The sequence below is a fragment of the Sciurus carolinensis genome, chromosome 8 (assembly GCF_902686445.1).
Source record: "Sciurus carolinensis chromosome 8, mSciCar1.2, whole genome shotgun sequence".
NCBI classification, from domain to species: domain Eukaryota; kingdom Metazoa; phylum Chordata; class Mammalia; order Rodentia; family Sciuridae; genus Sciurus; species Sciurus carolinensis.
In genome coordinates this window covers 133429090-133445386 of record NC_062220.1, presented here as the reverse complement: position 1 = coordinate 133445386, position 16297 = coordinate 133429090, and the positions used below count along the sequence as shown (strand labels likewise).

At 51.0% G+C, this 16297-nt stretch overlaps 1 protein-coding gene across 3 annotated transcripts in view; it reads left to right on the top strand.

Moving 5' to 3' along the window:
- The window catches only part of Ccdc60 (coiled-coil domain containing 60), a 149899-nt gene that overhangs the window by 84584 nt on the left and 49018 nt on the right, over positions 1-16297 (top strand). For all 3 annotated transcript variants that reach the window (XM_047561635.1, XM_047561636.1, XM_047561634.1), the window contains exon 3: positions 15113-15283. In XM_047561635.1, the coding sequence (XP_047417591.1) occupies positions 15113-15283 (171 nt within the window). The remainder of the gene's footprint in view (positions 1-15112; positions 15284-16297) is intronic.

The window sequence follows — 16297 nt, the reverse complement described above, 5'->3', positions numbered from 1 at the left end:
CACCAATGCTGACTCGCATTAATTAAAGAGTAACCCGCAGCCAAGACACCCGTTAACCATAGCGAAACCAGCTGGGCCGGGAAGGGGGTGGTGACGTGCCAGCCCTGGTCCGCGTCCTCTGACAAAATAACCGTTTAAGGTTCCTGTCACTGTGTTTGCATTTCAGGATGTTCCCAAGGTCTCGGGTGACTTTGGAGAGCAGGATGCTGCTGCGTGTAAGAAGCTGTGTGTGTCTGTGTGTGTGTGTGTGAGAGAGAGAGAGAGAGAGAGAGAGAGAGAAAAGTGAGGTTACAAAAGCTCGCAAAGCCCATGAGATCCTACCATCAATCAAAGCACAACACGTGCATGGTTTGTAGCCCAATATTAAATGCTAGAGCTGGCACTGCCTTCGGGAATTTGAATACCACTCGTAGTCTTGGAGCAGAAGGTGGGTCAGAAACTGTGTCCGAGCTAAAGAAATAACTCTACTGAGCGGCACACAGGGAAGCCACTTCATTTGATCAGATCTTGCAGAACACCGCTAAATTCGAGTTCCCAGGTGGAAAAAAGAAAATCCAAGTATTTCCAAGGCATTCATTTATCTCTATCCTGTTTGCATCATTTGGCTTCTGCACACACATTTCTGTACCCTGCTCTATCCCCAAAGCAAACCCACGTGCCACACGCCAGAAAAAAATAGGTGCGTATTTAATCAGGGTTTTCAATTTGAAAATTTTCACATCGCTTCATTATTCATGCGTTAACCCTTTTGGTGTGCGAGCATTTCCGAGGCGGTAGTCGCCACGCCCGGTTCCGGGACTTGGGAAGAGATCTAGAAGTTGCACCTCTACTCCAATCTGGCAGCGCGGGTGGGAGGCGGGAGGGCGTGGCCAGATTGCAATTCCGGGCACGCTCCACGCGGGGGCGCAGTCCTGGGGGCGCTCGACCCAGGCTGCGGAGGGCGGCTGTAACTTCTGGTGAGCGACAGGGTAGAGTTCACACCTGAGCAAGTTCTGAAGGGTGAGTAGGAATTAGAAAAAGAAGGGAGTCTCTTTCAGCAGGGAGATCAATTAAAAGAGGGTGGTGATCCCGGAGAGAGGCGAGAACGCCTGGATTTTAGGGCACAGGGGCCTGGATGACTACTTAGCATCACAAGGGAAGAGCCTGAGATTCAGCAAGGGCCAGCCTGCATGGAGGGAGGGAAGCCATGGAAGAACCTGAAGTGACCAGGCGACACCATTTTCACAGGACATGCCTTGCCTCTTCATATTTAGGAAGGTAAACTTGGTGCAAGGCAGAAATCTCAAACGTCAGGGGAGAACTATGGAGAGGCAGAAGCATCCTGGTCATTCCATTGCCAAGATCTGGAATTCCAGACCAGCAGCTGAACGCCCCCTGCCGTTCAGTTTCCTTGAGTTGACACCTGAGGTGCCGGGGGTCTAGAAGAAAGCACTGTGGACGGGGAATCCAGAGACACTTCACCACCACCATGGTGGCCCTGGGCCTCCCTTGTACTCGCCATGGGACTCCTCCTCTCTCTGGACCCATTTCCTCAACTGCACAACAAGGACGCTGGGACTGTCCCCAAAGGTCTTCTCACTTCCAGGATACTCAGTCTAGCCTCTGCCCCGGATCAGAGTAACAAGTCCTGAGGCTAAGCCGTGGGCACCACAAATGGAGGATGCTGGCCCCCAAAGGCTGGTGACACCATAAAGTCCCTGAAGGTGAGGGCCAGTTCTTCTCAGCTTCTGCGTCTTTCCCCAGCTTCAAACAGCACCTTGTACGTAGTAAGTGCTCCATACAGATGATCAGGAAGGAAGAAATCAAGTGAATTGCATTCCAAATTCGGCAGGATCTCTGGAAACGGGTCTGGCAAGCAGTGAAGAGATCTAGATTCGTGAGTTACTGACAGTGCACTGGTGAATCACAGGAGATACTGCTGGAAGACGTTGGTGTCTGACTTTAGAGATCGATGCGAATAGATCTGACCTTCAATGGGACACCAATCAACAAAACCCACCGTGCTTCACGGTATCAACTAGTCATTTTTAAGAAAATCGATGATCAAAAATAATATTAGGTCCCCACTATCTGCTAAAGAAATGAGAAAAGAGGAGGAAATGGTGAATATGGTATATGGTGTCTGCCTCCAAGGAACTTAGCAATGTCTAGAGATCCACGTGGCCAAAACTCCGATGCTGCTTTGCATAGAGGTACAAACTTGGGGCATCTTAATCTCCCTCATCACTCCTCACCGAGGTGTGCACCCCACATTACTGGGAGGGCTTGCTTTTTCCACTAATATAATTAGGTGATTAGGACCAACCTCACTTCTTCTTAAAGCAGGTTGGAATATTCAGTTGAGAATTCCATTTTGTGTTCACTTGGCATTTTTTAAAACTTTCCAAACTGCTCACTTTTCTTCTTTCACAACAAGTCAGACCAGGTAATGTGGTTTTGCAAAACAGCTGAGGGAGACAGGCTTAGGCCTGGGGACCAGTCCAAGAGCCCCCGAGCCCCAGCCAGGGGACCCTGCAAAAGTCACTGAAACTCAGGGTGAAAAGGAGTCAACAATACTACTAATATCTACCTTGGAGGGTTGTTTTAAGAAATAGTAACCGGAAAGGCTTTTCCACAGTTACTTCTACAAGGTAATCATTCATGTTCTGGTTGTGATGTTATGTTGGTGATGGTGATGGTCATAGTGATGGTCTTGGTAATGATGATGGTAGTCGTGGTGATGGTGATGATGGTGGTCATGGTGATGATGGTAGTCATGGTGATGGTAATGATGGTGGTCATGGATGGTGATGGTGGTGGTGGTGGTGATGGTAATGATTGTGATGATGGTGGTCATGGTGATGATGGTGGTCATGGTGATGGTAATGATGGTGGTCATGGATGGTGATGGTGGTGGTGGTGATGGCAATGATTGTGATGATGGTGATGGTAATGATGGTGGTCATGGTGATGGTAATGATGGTGGTCATGGATGGTGATGGTGGTGGTGGTGATGGTAATGATTGTGATGATGGTGATGGTGATGATGGTGGTCATGGTGATGGTGGTGATCATGGTGATGGTAATGATGGTGGTCATGGATGGTGATGGTAATGGTGGTGGTGGTGGTGATGATGATGGTGGTCATGGTGATGGTGATGATGGTAGTCATGGTGATGGTAATGATGGTGGTCATGGTGATGGTGATTATGGTAGTCATGGTGATGGTAATGATGGTGGTCATGGATGGTGATGGTGGTGGTGATGGTGATGGCAATGATGGTGGTCATGGATGGTGATGGTAATGGTGGTGGTGTGGTGATGATGGTGGTCATGGAGGTGGTGGTGATGGTTATTTATTCCTACTTAATAGAACAGAGAGGTTAATCAGTCTGCCTATATCACAGAGCAAGCTGAAGTTGCAATCCCAACCTGGCCACATAAGCCACGTGAATGAATGTCACACCTCAGCCCAAACCCACAGGTTTGACTGTCATTCACGGCTAGCAGTGGGGTCTCCCTCTGAAACATCTGCCAGGCTTGTGGTATGAGTTCTTTTAGATTCTTTTCATCTATTCCTCCTTTTTCTTTTTTTTCTCTCTCCCTTCTTCATTTTCTTTAGTGAAAATCTGAGATGGAGAGTAAACAAAAGAAGAACCCAGGAGCAAACAAACAAAAACACCTTGAAATAATTAGGAGGGTTCCGTGTACCTTCGCCCGCAGGGCAGAGGTGAACTCGCTGGCCCTTCCACTCAATCAGTGTCATCGCTCCAAGCTAACCGAGCCTTTATCCCCCCGCCCCATGCCCCGCGGACTCACAGACCTTTCTGAAAGATTTCATAATGCCATTTACTAAATCCCAAAATAATTGCAGTCTAATCAGACTGCTCTCTCCATCACCCTCAGAAGAGAATCTCTTGAACCAAGAGGCCCTTCCCAGAAGGCTGTGGGGCTCACAGCCAAACCACCACCCTGGCTGCGAGCAGAACAAGACGCTCATCGATGCTTCTGAATGGTGAACGCTGCAGCAACCTCCCAGGACGGTCACCCGTGTGTCCCAATTTGACAGGTGAGGAAAATGCTTCTCAGAGGGCAAAATACTCACCCAGGGTCACTGACTTGGAGTGACAACAGGCAACAGTAACTGATTTAAAAAATTGTGTGAGGCCATTTCCTCCCACGGTACTTTGGCACCAGGCTGCCTGGCCGTACGTTTTAGCTCCACCCATTACTACCCTGCCATTAGTCGACTAGACCTATTGGACCCTCGGTCTCCTCTTCAGCAAGATGGGGATAATAGTACGCCACCATTTTGGGGGCGCGTTCAATGAGACCTGGCCTGGAGCCGTCCGCTTGGGGTCTCACTCAAGCCATCTCCTCCCTGCTGCAGACCGTGCCTGTTCCTCTCTTAAGTGCAACCGCGTCCCGCGTGCCAGCCCTCATTCCAAAGGCTCAGATCCTCCTGCTCTCTCTCTGCCGGTGCCCCAGGAAGACCCCCCCAGACCTAATTCTCGTTTGTTTGCTATTTCCACAATCCCACAGTGCTGGGGACTCGAACCTGGGCCTCCAGCATGAGAGGCAAGCACTCTACCAGGCACGCTATATGGCCTGCCCAGACCTAATTCTCTAGCAGATTTTTTATGCTTCTGTTTCCTTTCCTCTGCCAATTATCCAAACCAGCCCCTCCTAGCACCTCCTCCTGGTTCATGGCCCGGGATTTAGCCAGGATGATGACATTTGAAATCACGGCAGATTGGTCAAGAAGAGAGGGAGAGGGAGAGACTGTCACTTGGGACTGTATTCTGCTGCTTAGGAGCAGAGCCCAGAACCACCACGGCTTCAGCAAGATAAAGAATGTCATCGCTCACATAAAAGAAGTTTCTGTTCTGGAAGAAGGGGATCCAGGACTGGTACGGTGGCTTCACAGCATGCAGGACACGGGTTCCTCCTGTATTTTAATCCATCCTCAAGGATTCCTGCTCACAAAAGGGCTGCTGGAGTGGCAGCCGTTACATCCAAGCTTCAGGAAGCCTGAGTCCCCGAAAAGAAGAAGGTCCAAGAAATGCCCTGGGGTGTACCTTCTTCCGAGTCCACAGTGGTCTGCAAAGCACCTGCCCACTCTCTGCTCAGACCTAACAGAATCCTCGTGAGCTCTGCCAAGGAGCCCAAAAGAACAGAGAAGAAGGAGCCAAATGACCACCTCCCCACTGAGAGTCAAGTGTTCCGTGCCTCTGCCCCAGTCCCGGTGACATCTTTCCTCCATCTGACTTAGGATCAAAAGGAACGCCTGGCTTTGGGCTGAGTCACTGGAGAGGGGGAGAAAGCCATCGGGAACTCCATCTGAGCGGCAAAGTCCTGACTCAGCAAATCTCCCATCATTGGACATTACAATTAGCAAATGACCCGGGGATGGTAGAGAGACGGTCCGCTGTGATTTAATAAGAATGCGGTTACAATAAGCACTCGGAATATGTTTGCAATCAATTCGCTGTATACACAATATGCTACCAAAGCCATCTTTTGTGTATGCAGTTGACCTTTATCTCTGGCAATCTTGTCCTATAAAGAAGAGTGAAATCCCCCATTGCAAATCATTAGCACTCAGGAAATGGCTTTAATTTGCATGCTGACAAAGATATTAACTCGGGTGGGGGGGGGGGGATAATACAACACGTCCTTCTGTCTGAAAGGCAGTTCAAAATCCGTGTTGTGACTATAGTTGACTGAAGTTCAATTACTGTAATAAATGTATTCCAAATTTCATCTCAATTGCATTTGCATTTTAATGAATGATTCTCACCTTCTTGTCAATTTGGCAGCCAGGCTAGATTTATTAAGTTATTGTATAAACAGGGCATTCTAATGTGGGAATTTAAATGCAAAATATTTGCCAGGGTACGTTATTAATTTGCCTGTATGGCTTCCCTGGAAAATTCAAGAATTTAAAGATGGGACTTCAGATCTCTCCGTTCCGTCATGTGAGCCCTCCCCGCACCCCGTTTCTGAAATCAATATGTCTTGGGGGGTGGGGGTGCTGAGGAAGCAAGACAGCCCCCCAAAGCCCGAGGAAGGGGGCTCTCCCACCCCCAGCCTCAACAAGCTGGGAATACACTGATTTATCTGCTGTTATTTGAAAAGCAAATAAAACTGTTAAGTAAAAATTTCCCATGTAAGTAATTCCCTTCCAGAGAAGCAGGACATCCTGAAATCAGATGGGCAGGAGAGTTGGTTCATCTTCATGTTCGCCTGCCTGCCCCGTCCACGCGCTCCGGGCTTTATAGCCCTGTATTTCTTGTAGGCAGAGACGGACACCGAGAGTGGAAATCAGCCGGATGCAGAGCCACGACACCATTAAAAGTCGTTTTTTTTCCCTTTGTTTTAAGTACTCCCGGGCCATCAGTTGTTAACCAGTGATTTGCGGTGGTTGATCCTGAGCGCAGCCCCCTCCAAGTTAAGAAAGGTTCCCTGTGGGTTCTCATCACTGGCGCCTCACGACTGTCTGGTCCACGGCAGCTTCTTGGAAGCTGTTTGAGGAGATGCTCCTTTAGGTCCTGCGGGAGAGAGGCTGATGCAGGCCTTTGGAGACTTGCTGTAAGCTGAGGATCCGCACAGGAACGAGAATGGCCTAAAGAACTTTCTAGATGGATTGATAGCTCGCGTGTGTCAAAATTTTATTTCCAACATGTAGCCTGAGGACCAGGTTTCTCATAAAGACAGCTGGGAGATTTTCTTTTTGGAGAGAGGGAGGTCCTTCAGGGGAGGTGGAGAAAGTGGCTAGATCGGGGTCGGTCAAACTTCCATGAGGGCATGTGCCACCGGGAACCCTGGTAAAGCGCAGTCTCTGCTTCCGGAGATCTGGGTTGGGCCCAGGATTCTGCCATATTAACCAGCTCCCAGGCGATGATGCTGTGCTGGGCCTCACTTTGAGGAGCAAGGAACTAGAGAGCATCACTTAAGGTAGGGACGGCTAGTTAAAAGTTCATAGCCTCTGTACAACCAGAGAAACAAGTTGTACCCCATTTGCTTACAATGAATCAAAATAAATAATTTTTTTTTAATTTAATAGCCTCTGCCAGGCACAGTGGCCCACGCCTGTCATCCCAGCGCCTCGGGAGGCTGAGGCAGGAGGATTGGAGTTCAAAGCCAGCCTCAGCAAAAGCGAGGCGCTAAGCAACTCAGTGAGACCCTGTCTCTAAATAAAATACAAAACAGGGCTGGGGAGGTGGCTCAGGGGTTGAGTGCCCCTGAGTTCAATCCCTGGTACCAAAAAAAAAAAAAAAAAATTAATAGCCTCGTTACAAGTCTGATGAACTAATCATGCAGGTAATCCAATGCCCCAAAAAGGACTCTTCATCTCACAGAGAATATCAAAACATTGCTCATAAATTTTATCCAACAGACAACCTACATCTCAGAAGATGCTATTCACTGCTTTTTGCTCTGAGTGCTAGTGTAGGCCACCTTTTCTCTGGTCTGAGTCAATTTCTTTCTTAACACTATGTTTTATCAAATCCTTAAGAAGCATATTTTTTCATATCTCAACACCTCCGAACCTGGAATGCCATGTGTGTGTGGCTAGGCAAGCACTTAACCACTGAGTTCTACCCCTGGCCTTTTGAAATTTTATTTTGAGACAGGGGCTGGCCAAGTTGCTGAGGCCGGCCTCGAACCTGCAATCCTCCTCCCTCAGCCTCCCAAGCGCTGGGATTACAGACGGGAGCCACTGTGCCCCGCCAATCGTGTCTTGAGTTAATTGACACGTGGGTTTCCTTCTTTGTGGTTCATAAAACAGTGCATTTTACAATGGACGATGTACTAGTCTCAGCTATTTTCCCTATGAGCCTGTGGAACAAGCTGTCCCAAAACTCAGTGACTTCAATTCCTCTGTTTCCTTAAACACACAGGCTGGCTGGGCGATGGCTGATCTGGACTGGGGTTGCTGGGTTCCAAAACACCTGTTCCCTGCCTTTCTCACCTCCCGGGGTTCAGTGAGAAATGGGGTTTCCTTCTCCTCATGGACCCACCCAAGAAAGCGCATTCCATACATGTGATCAAGTCATATTTGACAAATCCCGTCCACCAGTGAAGTCACCCAAGCCAAGTTCAAAGTCAGGGTGCTGAGAAAGTCCTTCCACCATGAATGTAGGCGCTTGTTAAATAGTAACCTAATCGGCCACAGGCGGGGTCCAGGTTCGGGGAAATCATGATCCAGAGGGGCAGGGCTGAGCCATCGGTTTCTAGAGACCTAGGGTGGCCTCTGCAGAGCAGGCAGCCTGGAGGAACCCGAGCTCAAGCTTGAAAGCTTTCTCCTGAAGTGGCCCCGGAGCGTGAGCACTCAGGAGGAGAGAGGGGACTCTGGAGTCAGCCCGGCTGGCTTTCCAGCTGTTTCGAGCCTCATCCTTCACTGAATCTCCTCCCTCTCTTTTCTCATCTGCAAATCACACCAACCGCTGGACTACTAAGCAGTAGACAATAATAAAAGTAGCCCCCAGTTAGCAGGTGCTTTGTGGCACTAAGCTGTCCCATTTAATGCTCCCAACGTCCCTCGGAGGCAGGAGCTAAGACTTTCCCAGTGTGAAGATGAAGAGGCAGGGCTCAGAGTGGTTTAAACCCTGCCTGACAACCAAGATGAGCCGGAGGACATTATGCTGAGCGAACTAAGCCAGGCACAAAAAGACAGATGCCACCTGTCCCCAAATACACAGGAGCTGAAAAACATTGATCTCACAGAAGTAGAGCAGTTACCAGAGTCTGGGAAAGAGCAAGGACCAGGAGAGAGGGTGGCTATCAGGGACAAGGGTGCACTGGAGAGAAGGAACAGCTTCTCACACCTCCCACAGCACACCGGGATAACTGGTTGACCACAACCACTTAAATAATTCAGAACAGCTAATAGAGAAGCATTTGCTCCTGACATGAAGAATGGATCTGTCCATCACATTGTATGCATGTACAGAGATGTCACCCTGTACCCCATAAAGCTGTACCATCGTTGTGTCAGTCAAAATGAATTTTGTTTAAAAAGCCCGCCCAAGAAAGGGACAAAGCAAAGATCCAGAGGTTGTCCCCTCCAAAGCCACTGAGCCTGCGGCCCCGAGCCCCACAGTGCCGGAGTGGCACGCAGGCTCACTCATGCTGTGTCAGCTGAGCACCCAGAGCCGCCTCACTGCCTCAGTGAGCATGCCTGGCTCGCAGGCTCACGCTGCTGCAAACAGAGAACGTATGTCCCGTAAAGATGAAAACACACTCCCGGCTCCCAGGCCTTGGTTAAGGAAAAGTGGCACCGAGGGAGGAAACTCTGCATTGCGCGATCTGCGTCTTCCCCCGCCTGCCTGGCGCAGCTGAGTCCCCTACTCCGCATCGTCCCTCTTGCGATATCCGTCAGGGGAGTCCTACTCCGGGGCCAAACAGCGAGCCAGAGGCCCCGCGTGAGTGGATTTCAAGGCAAAAACTTCTCTTCCTTGCAAATAGCTCCCTTTGCACAAATAGCCTGGTAATCAGCAATAACGAGGAAGAAAACGCAGGAAACATACGGGGAACTAAATGGGACTTTGCTAAAATATTACGCATTTTTTAATGGGCCTCCGCGGTACCCGGGGGAGCACTTCGCAGCCTGCTGATTGAACATCCCACAGTTTGAGGCTCTCAGAATAGCCTGGTGTGTCTGACGTGGGGGCCCACACCCTCCCCCAAAGTCTGTTCATCTGCCACTGGGGTCTTTCCAGAAGAGCTAGCAGCTGGGAGTCTGGCTACCTTGGCTGAAGAGGGGTTGAAAACCTGCTTGGTAGATTCCTGGAACTGTTCAGCACCCACTCAGCAGCCCCATCCCTGTCTCTGGAATTCACTGATCCGATGGTGCATTCTGCACCCTTTGTCGCTCTAGGGCTTGGGCAATGAACTTTGCACGGGATTCCCCCTGCACAGATCCCAGAGAGGAATCTCTTACCAGTTTCAGCACCAGGAATAGCTCAGATTTTTAAAACCTCTTAAGGCTCTTAGGAATCACCTCAGGATGGTATTTCCCTCTTTGCATTGGCCACTAGGATGCTCAGGGACAGAACTGTGCACCAGATCATGCAGCATGAGTTTTGACACGAGTCGGACCTGATTTTTTTTTTTTTCTTGTTTATCCTATCTTCTGCCCTTCTAGCTTTTTAAAAATTTTCTGCCTCTAATTCTTTGTGGAATAAGGTCACAAATAAGTAAGTCCACAATGTCTTACCAACATCTTAATAACTACGAAAATAAAAAAAAAAACTAATTATAGCGCAGAAGTGAAGACTGAATGCTTTGAGGATGTGTCGGTGCCCTGAATAGGATATGACACTCATCAAGGACCCTGCACAGAATCTGACACATTACAAATGCCCAGCCCAGGGCCTGATGCACAGCAGACGTTTAAATAATATCCAGGTCCCTTTTATTGACTGTGCTGTGAACCATCGACCTGGCCCTAATCAGGAGATGGCTGTAATAAGGGCGCTGTTAACGCTCACATTCACAGAAAATGAAAGAGGAATCGGTCTGATCCATTAATAGAGGACTAGATACTTGATCCTGCTGTCCGAGTTTGCTGAGAGTACCGTAGCACAGTAGCCAAACCGAGGGGAATCTACTGTCTCGCAGTCTGGAAGGTGGAAAGGCCAAGATCAAGGTCTCAGGAGGCCCGTTCCTCTTGAGGGCTGTGAGAATCAGTTCCAGGCCCCTCCTCTCACTTCCCGTGCATCGCATCCTTGCTGAGGGACCCTCGGTCTGTAGAAATCTCCCCCCATCCCCACCCTACGTCCCCGTCTTCCTCTCATGACACCCTCTCTGTCTGTCTCCACGTTTCCCCTTCTCATAAGGACACCAGTGTGACCTCATCTTGACTAATGACATCTGCAGCCACCCTGTTTCCAGACAAGGCCCCATTCTGAGATAACGCGGTTGAGACTCCAACCTATGAGCCCGGGGGCCAGGCGTCAATCCATGACACGCACATTGCAGAATCTGGTGGGTTACAGCCTCTGCAGGGGGAGACGGAGGCTCCGGTCTAATTACACAGGGAAGCCAGACCCCAAAGCCCGCTGAGCTGGCTGCGTCTGTCCCCTGGGCCCAGAACAGCCCCTTTGTCACACGCCGCCATCACAGAGGACAGATCTTCTCCGTTCCCGTCCTGCACTCTGCCCCTGTGATTGTGCCTCATCTCAGACCCTGACAGGCCTCCGTGACAGTTTTCCACTCCAGGAGAGAATGAGGACGATTTTGCAGCCCCTGACACCTGCCAGCCAGTGACATGCCACCCACGCTGCGGAGGACCCACAGACCCTTCAAGGTCGTCGAAAGAGAAGAAGTGAACAGCCACACAGAGCTACACCCTGGTATCCCAGCAGAGCACACAGTCAGGCCCACAGGGAGCCTGCATCTGGGTCAGACCCCTGCTCTGCTCCTTTCGGCCTCATGATCTTGCTTCTCCTGGGCTCGGTTTCCTCATCTGCAGATGGGAACTGTACCAGCAGCACCTCACTGGCAAAGCGACCATGAGGATAGATAAGTTCATACTGGCATCCAGAAGGGGGGAGGTTGCGGGGGGGCGTCCAGAGAGACAGGAGGACAGCAGTAAGGTCTGCCACCCTCGTGAAAGCCCACGGCAGCCTAGTTCACAGCAAAGGCTGAGTTTGCTGGCTCAGGAGGACCCTGGAAGCATGGGAGAGGGCTCCTGGAAACCGGGCGGCAGAAAGGGGCCCTCCCAGCTCTGCTCCAGGGATCCTGCCCGTGGGGACGTTAGAATGAGTTGCTGGAAATGAGATTCTTATTGAAAATGGCAAAATCTACTGCTTCCTGGAGCTGGAGTCAAGGTGTGGGGAATCAGAGCCCCAGACCAGCAGGTTCTCGGGTACAGCCTGCCCCTCCCTCCTCCTCCCCCCTTCCTCGCTCCCTCTCTCCTTCCCGCCTCCTCTGCTTTCCTCTTACCCTTTCATCCTTCCTTTCACAGAGAAGAACATTTCTATCAAAAGAAACTCACAGATAGAATGCCAGTTTTTAGAGCAGGCAAAACACACACGCGCGCGCACGCGCAATGTTTTTTTTTTTGGTACCACAAAGTATATTCCATGGCATCACATAACAAATATTCAATGAAAAATAAATTTTTCTTCTTAAAATCATACCTGCTCAGGGCCTTTGCACATGCTACTTGGAGCATTCTTCCTCCATGTACCTGCCTGGCTTGATCCCTCACCTCCTTCACGTCTCTCCTCAAACATCACCTTCTCCCTGAGCTTTTCGCCGGCCATCCCTTTAAAATCACATTGACATCCCCAGTGACTGGCGTCCATTCCCTGCTTTCTGTCCCCCCACAGCTGTTCCCCTATTGCATACAGTTGCCTCCACCCCATGGAATATGACCTTCACAAGAGGGGCAAGAACCTTGTGGCTGCACTGTTTACCACCATATCCTCAACGCCAAGAAGAGCACCTGTTTCATAATAGATGCTCAATAAACCGGAGAGTTTATGGACGGTTGGTCATGATGCAGCCATTGAGCCAAACCCACAAATTCGAAGTCAGGTGTTCATGGATGCGAGAAGATCTGCCTCCACTTCTGATGTTCGACTGCTGACAGCCTTCAACCCCGCCACCCCTCACTCCCGGCGGGAAGTGGGAACCACAGCCCGCCCCCACCCACCACAGTGCCACCTCGTCATGTGAGTCGCAACCCCTCATACCTGTGGGAGCATGTGCAGCTTCCGTCTTGACCTCTGGACCAAACTTTGGGAGAAAGCTCAATCACAGCCTGAATATTTATTTCCTTCTTTTTTTTTTTGGTACCAGGGATTGAACCCAGGGGCAAATGACCACTGAACCACTTCCCAGCCCCTTTTTATATTTTATTTAGAGACAGGGTCTCCCTAAGTTGCTTAGGGCCTCACTAAGCTGCTGAGGCTGGCTTTGCACTCGAGATCCTCCTGCCCTCAGCCTCCTGAGCCGCTGGGATCACAGGCGCATATCGCCCCGGCTGGCTTCTTCCTCACCTCTGAGAAGCAGCTCAGCAGTGAGAGCCAGCAGCTCCCGCATCCGCCCAGCCTCCCAGGTCATCCCTGCACTTGCTTCGTTTGCCTTGTGCGGAGAAAGTCCTCATTTGTGCAATGGCGAGGTCGCCCACGGTAACAGTCTTATCTTGATGGAGTTACTTTGCATCCTCCCGACGCTCATGGATGAGTGGACTCAAGACACCTGAGAGCCAAACAGAAGCAAGCTTGCGTCTCACGCGTGAATCCCACATCAAGCCAACCGCCCGCCTCCCTACACCTAAAAATAAAAGCCAGACGAAAACCCCTCAAACCAGCAATTAGGGGCCAAAGCCATCGGTAAGCACAGGCTCACAGCACTGCCGGAGGGGGTCCGTCACTTGGCTTCTGCACAATTTGATACAAGAGAACGCCGAGCGGTTATTTTGCTGTCAGGAGAACATGAGCCCAGCCTTAGCTGAACGTGACTGGCGGGATGGACAAGTGACACGTCCCACGGACATTCGGAAAATTCTTCGTGAGCGAAGAAGCAGGGTCTGGACTCGGCCAAAGGTCAGCAGCGACCGGCCAGCAACACCCTCTTGAGAAGTTCACGTGCTTCCTATGTCTCAGGCTTCATTAAAAATTTTAAAAATGCTCTTTTCATCTCCCCAGACAATTTTCTTACTTACTACTCTTCTGATCACATCAAAAGGGACATATACGTGGAATGCATTGGCTGAGGGTGTCCCCAAACTTCCCAGGCAAAATCTGCACCGCTCTTGAACTCGGGGGCAGCAACGGTCCATGCAGAGGATGCTCTGGCTGGAGGCGGGGCTCAGCCCCCAAATCCGGGCTCACTTAAGAGCTCGAGGCTCCAGCCCAGTGGCTCCGGTTTCTTTAAGATGTCTGTGGTTCCCTGAACAGGCCAGCTTCAGATCCACCTCTTTGATTGAGACCTGCTAGTCCAGCCACCCGTGTGACTCTTTCTTGGTGAACTCCGACTTAGCCCAAAGGTCACCTTCTCCAGGAAGCCTCCCGTGATTTCCCTAGGTCCTCCTAGCCCTTTGGCACTTTAGGTACAGAGTGCATCTCTGTATAATACGATTTGGAAAATGCTGGAAAAGCATCCCAGCATTTCGCCAGTGGTCATTTACAAGACACCACCCCCCCCGGCTAAGGAAATGGCCTTAATAATTAGCCTTAACTCTTCCTAGCAAATAAGCAGGGGTCGGTTCATCAGAGTCTGGTCCTGACCGCTAACTGAGGATACTCCCATCAAAACTGGACGTGGAAGAGCAACCTGGAGAGGGGACGAGGCTACTCTGAAAGAGGGAAAGGAAATGTCCCTGTCTCAGGGAAGAAGTGTCCAAGCAGCCCAAGTTTCCAATGTATCCAGAAGGCATCGGCTGCTCCCCCCACCACCGTGACTATCATCACTGACCCACACGTCTCTCTCCCCCAGTGTCCGTGAACTCCGGAGACCCTGAGTCTCATTCATCACTGCATCCTTATCAGTCAGCACGGCATCCAGCACGGGGGTGGCATTTTGCTTTGGTTCCCCCTCCCCTTCCCCACTACCCCAGAGCCAGGGTTTGAACCCAGGGCCTCAGGCACACGAGGCAAGTGCTCTGTCCCTCAGAGGCACACCCTTAGCTACAGGGTCTCACTGAGTTGCTGAGGCTAGCCTCCAACTTGCCATCCTCCTGCCTCGACCTCCTGAGTAGCGGGGATCACAGGCGTGCTCTCTGCCAGTGACCATCAAGGATGAGCCCCTCTTCAGTGAGGGTCCCCCTCTCCCACGCACCAAGGCATCTGACCCTGTGGCGTGTGGGTGGTCACACTCATTCCGTGGCTTCTAGCACCCAGGGTCTTCAGTAAGAGGCCATCTGGAAGTGCAGCTCAGCTCTGTCCAACTCTAGCCACCTACAGGCCGGAAGGCTCCCACCCACCGGCACCGGGGTGGCCTCGGAAGGGCTGGTCCCAAAGCCGCACAGCCATGGGACGCTGTCTGAACGTACGGCTCACCTCTCTTTTGTTTTTGACGTCTCTCCCGCCCTCCATCCCTCTCTCTCCCCCGCTGTCTGCGTCTGCTCCTCTCCTCCCCTCCATCTCACCCCTCCCCGCCCCGTCTCTCCCTCCAGGGGTCTGATCCAGTTGGTGAGGATCGGCCACAGTTACTTCACCATCCTGCGAGACGAGAGCGCCAGGAAGAAGGGGCAGCAGCAACTCCAGAAGCTGGAAGAGGAAGAGAGAAACAGGTTCCAGCCAGCCAAGAAGTCCTCGGAAATCCAATTAGGGGACTCCTTGCTGGTGTAAGTGGACGCGGAGCCGCGGGGCTGGTGGGGAGGCGGCCGAGGGTGGGCGAGGGCGGCCCTCTTGGGGGGGGACCACTTCTCAGTCTGAAGACTGGCACCTTCCTTGGCATCCTTGCCATCTCCCCCATGGACTATTGTTATGGGGCACAACTTAGGAACAGACCGATCACCACTGAGAAGTCCACATTTGAGGGTCTTTATTAAGCCGGCCGACTGACTGTCTCACACAATGCCCCCAAAACTGGCTATTGGGAGAACAGACCCGACCACAGGGTTGTAGGGGTTCTTACACCAAAAATCACATCAATCATAAGTGTCTGTTGCTATGATTCAAAATCACACATTAACATCATGAGATCATCGACACAGGGGGACGTGGGTCAGAATGACCCTTACCCAGGTACAAACTAAAGAATGGTTACTAACATCCACACAATCACTGTCCACATGATACATTGTTTAGGAGCAATAGGGATCAAAAGAGAGCAATATTTTATTACATAAGAATTGTCATTTTGTATCGTTAAACATGTCACACTAAGTAACTGAGGATGGGCACAGAGGCGGGGTGTTCCCATGGGAGAAGCTTACTTCCTACATAACATGGAGTCTCAGAGCAAAATGGAGTCTGTCTGGCCTAGAACATTCTCATGGAGTCAGATCTGTCAGCCCATCACACTATCTTCCCCTGCGCACGTCTGTCCTGCAAAGCAGGAAACTCACCAGCCCTCTGGTAGAGATGGAAATGAGACTTAGAGGTGTCAGTGAATTTTCTCCCGAGGTCACCCGTTAGAAAGCCTCCTGATATCCAAACTCAGTGACACCAAGATCCACGGGCTGCACCCACCGTCCTGGACAAAAATCTGGATGAGTTACGGATCAGGGACAGAGTGGAGGTGCCCAGCGGGCAGGGAGGAAGTGCGCAGTAGAAATGCCACCGGCCACAACCATTATCCTGGGGCCCCGCCACCCCAATCCCAGCTACCTCGTAGAGCGTCCCCAAGAGGCTGG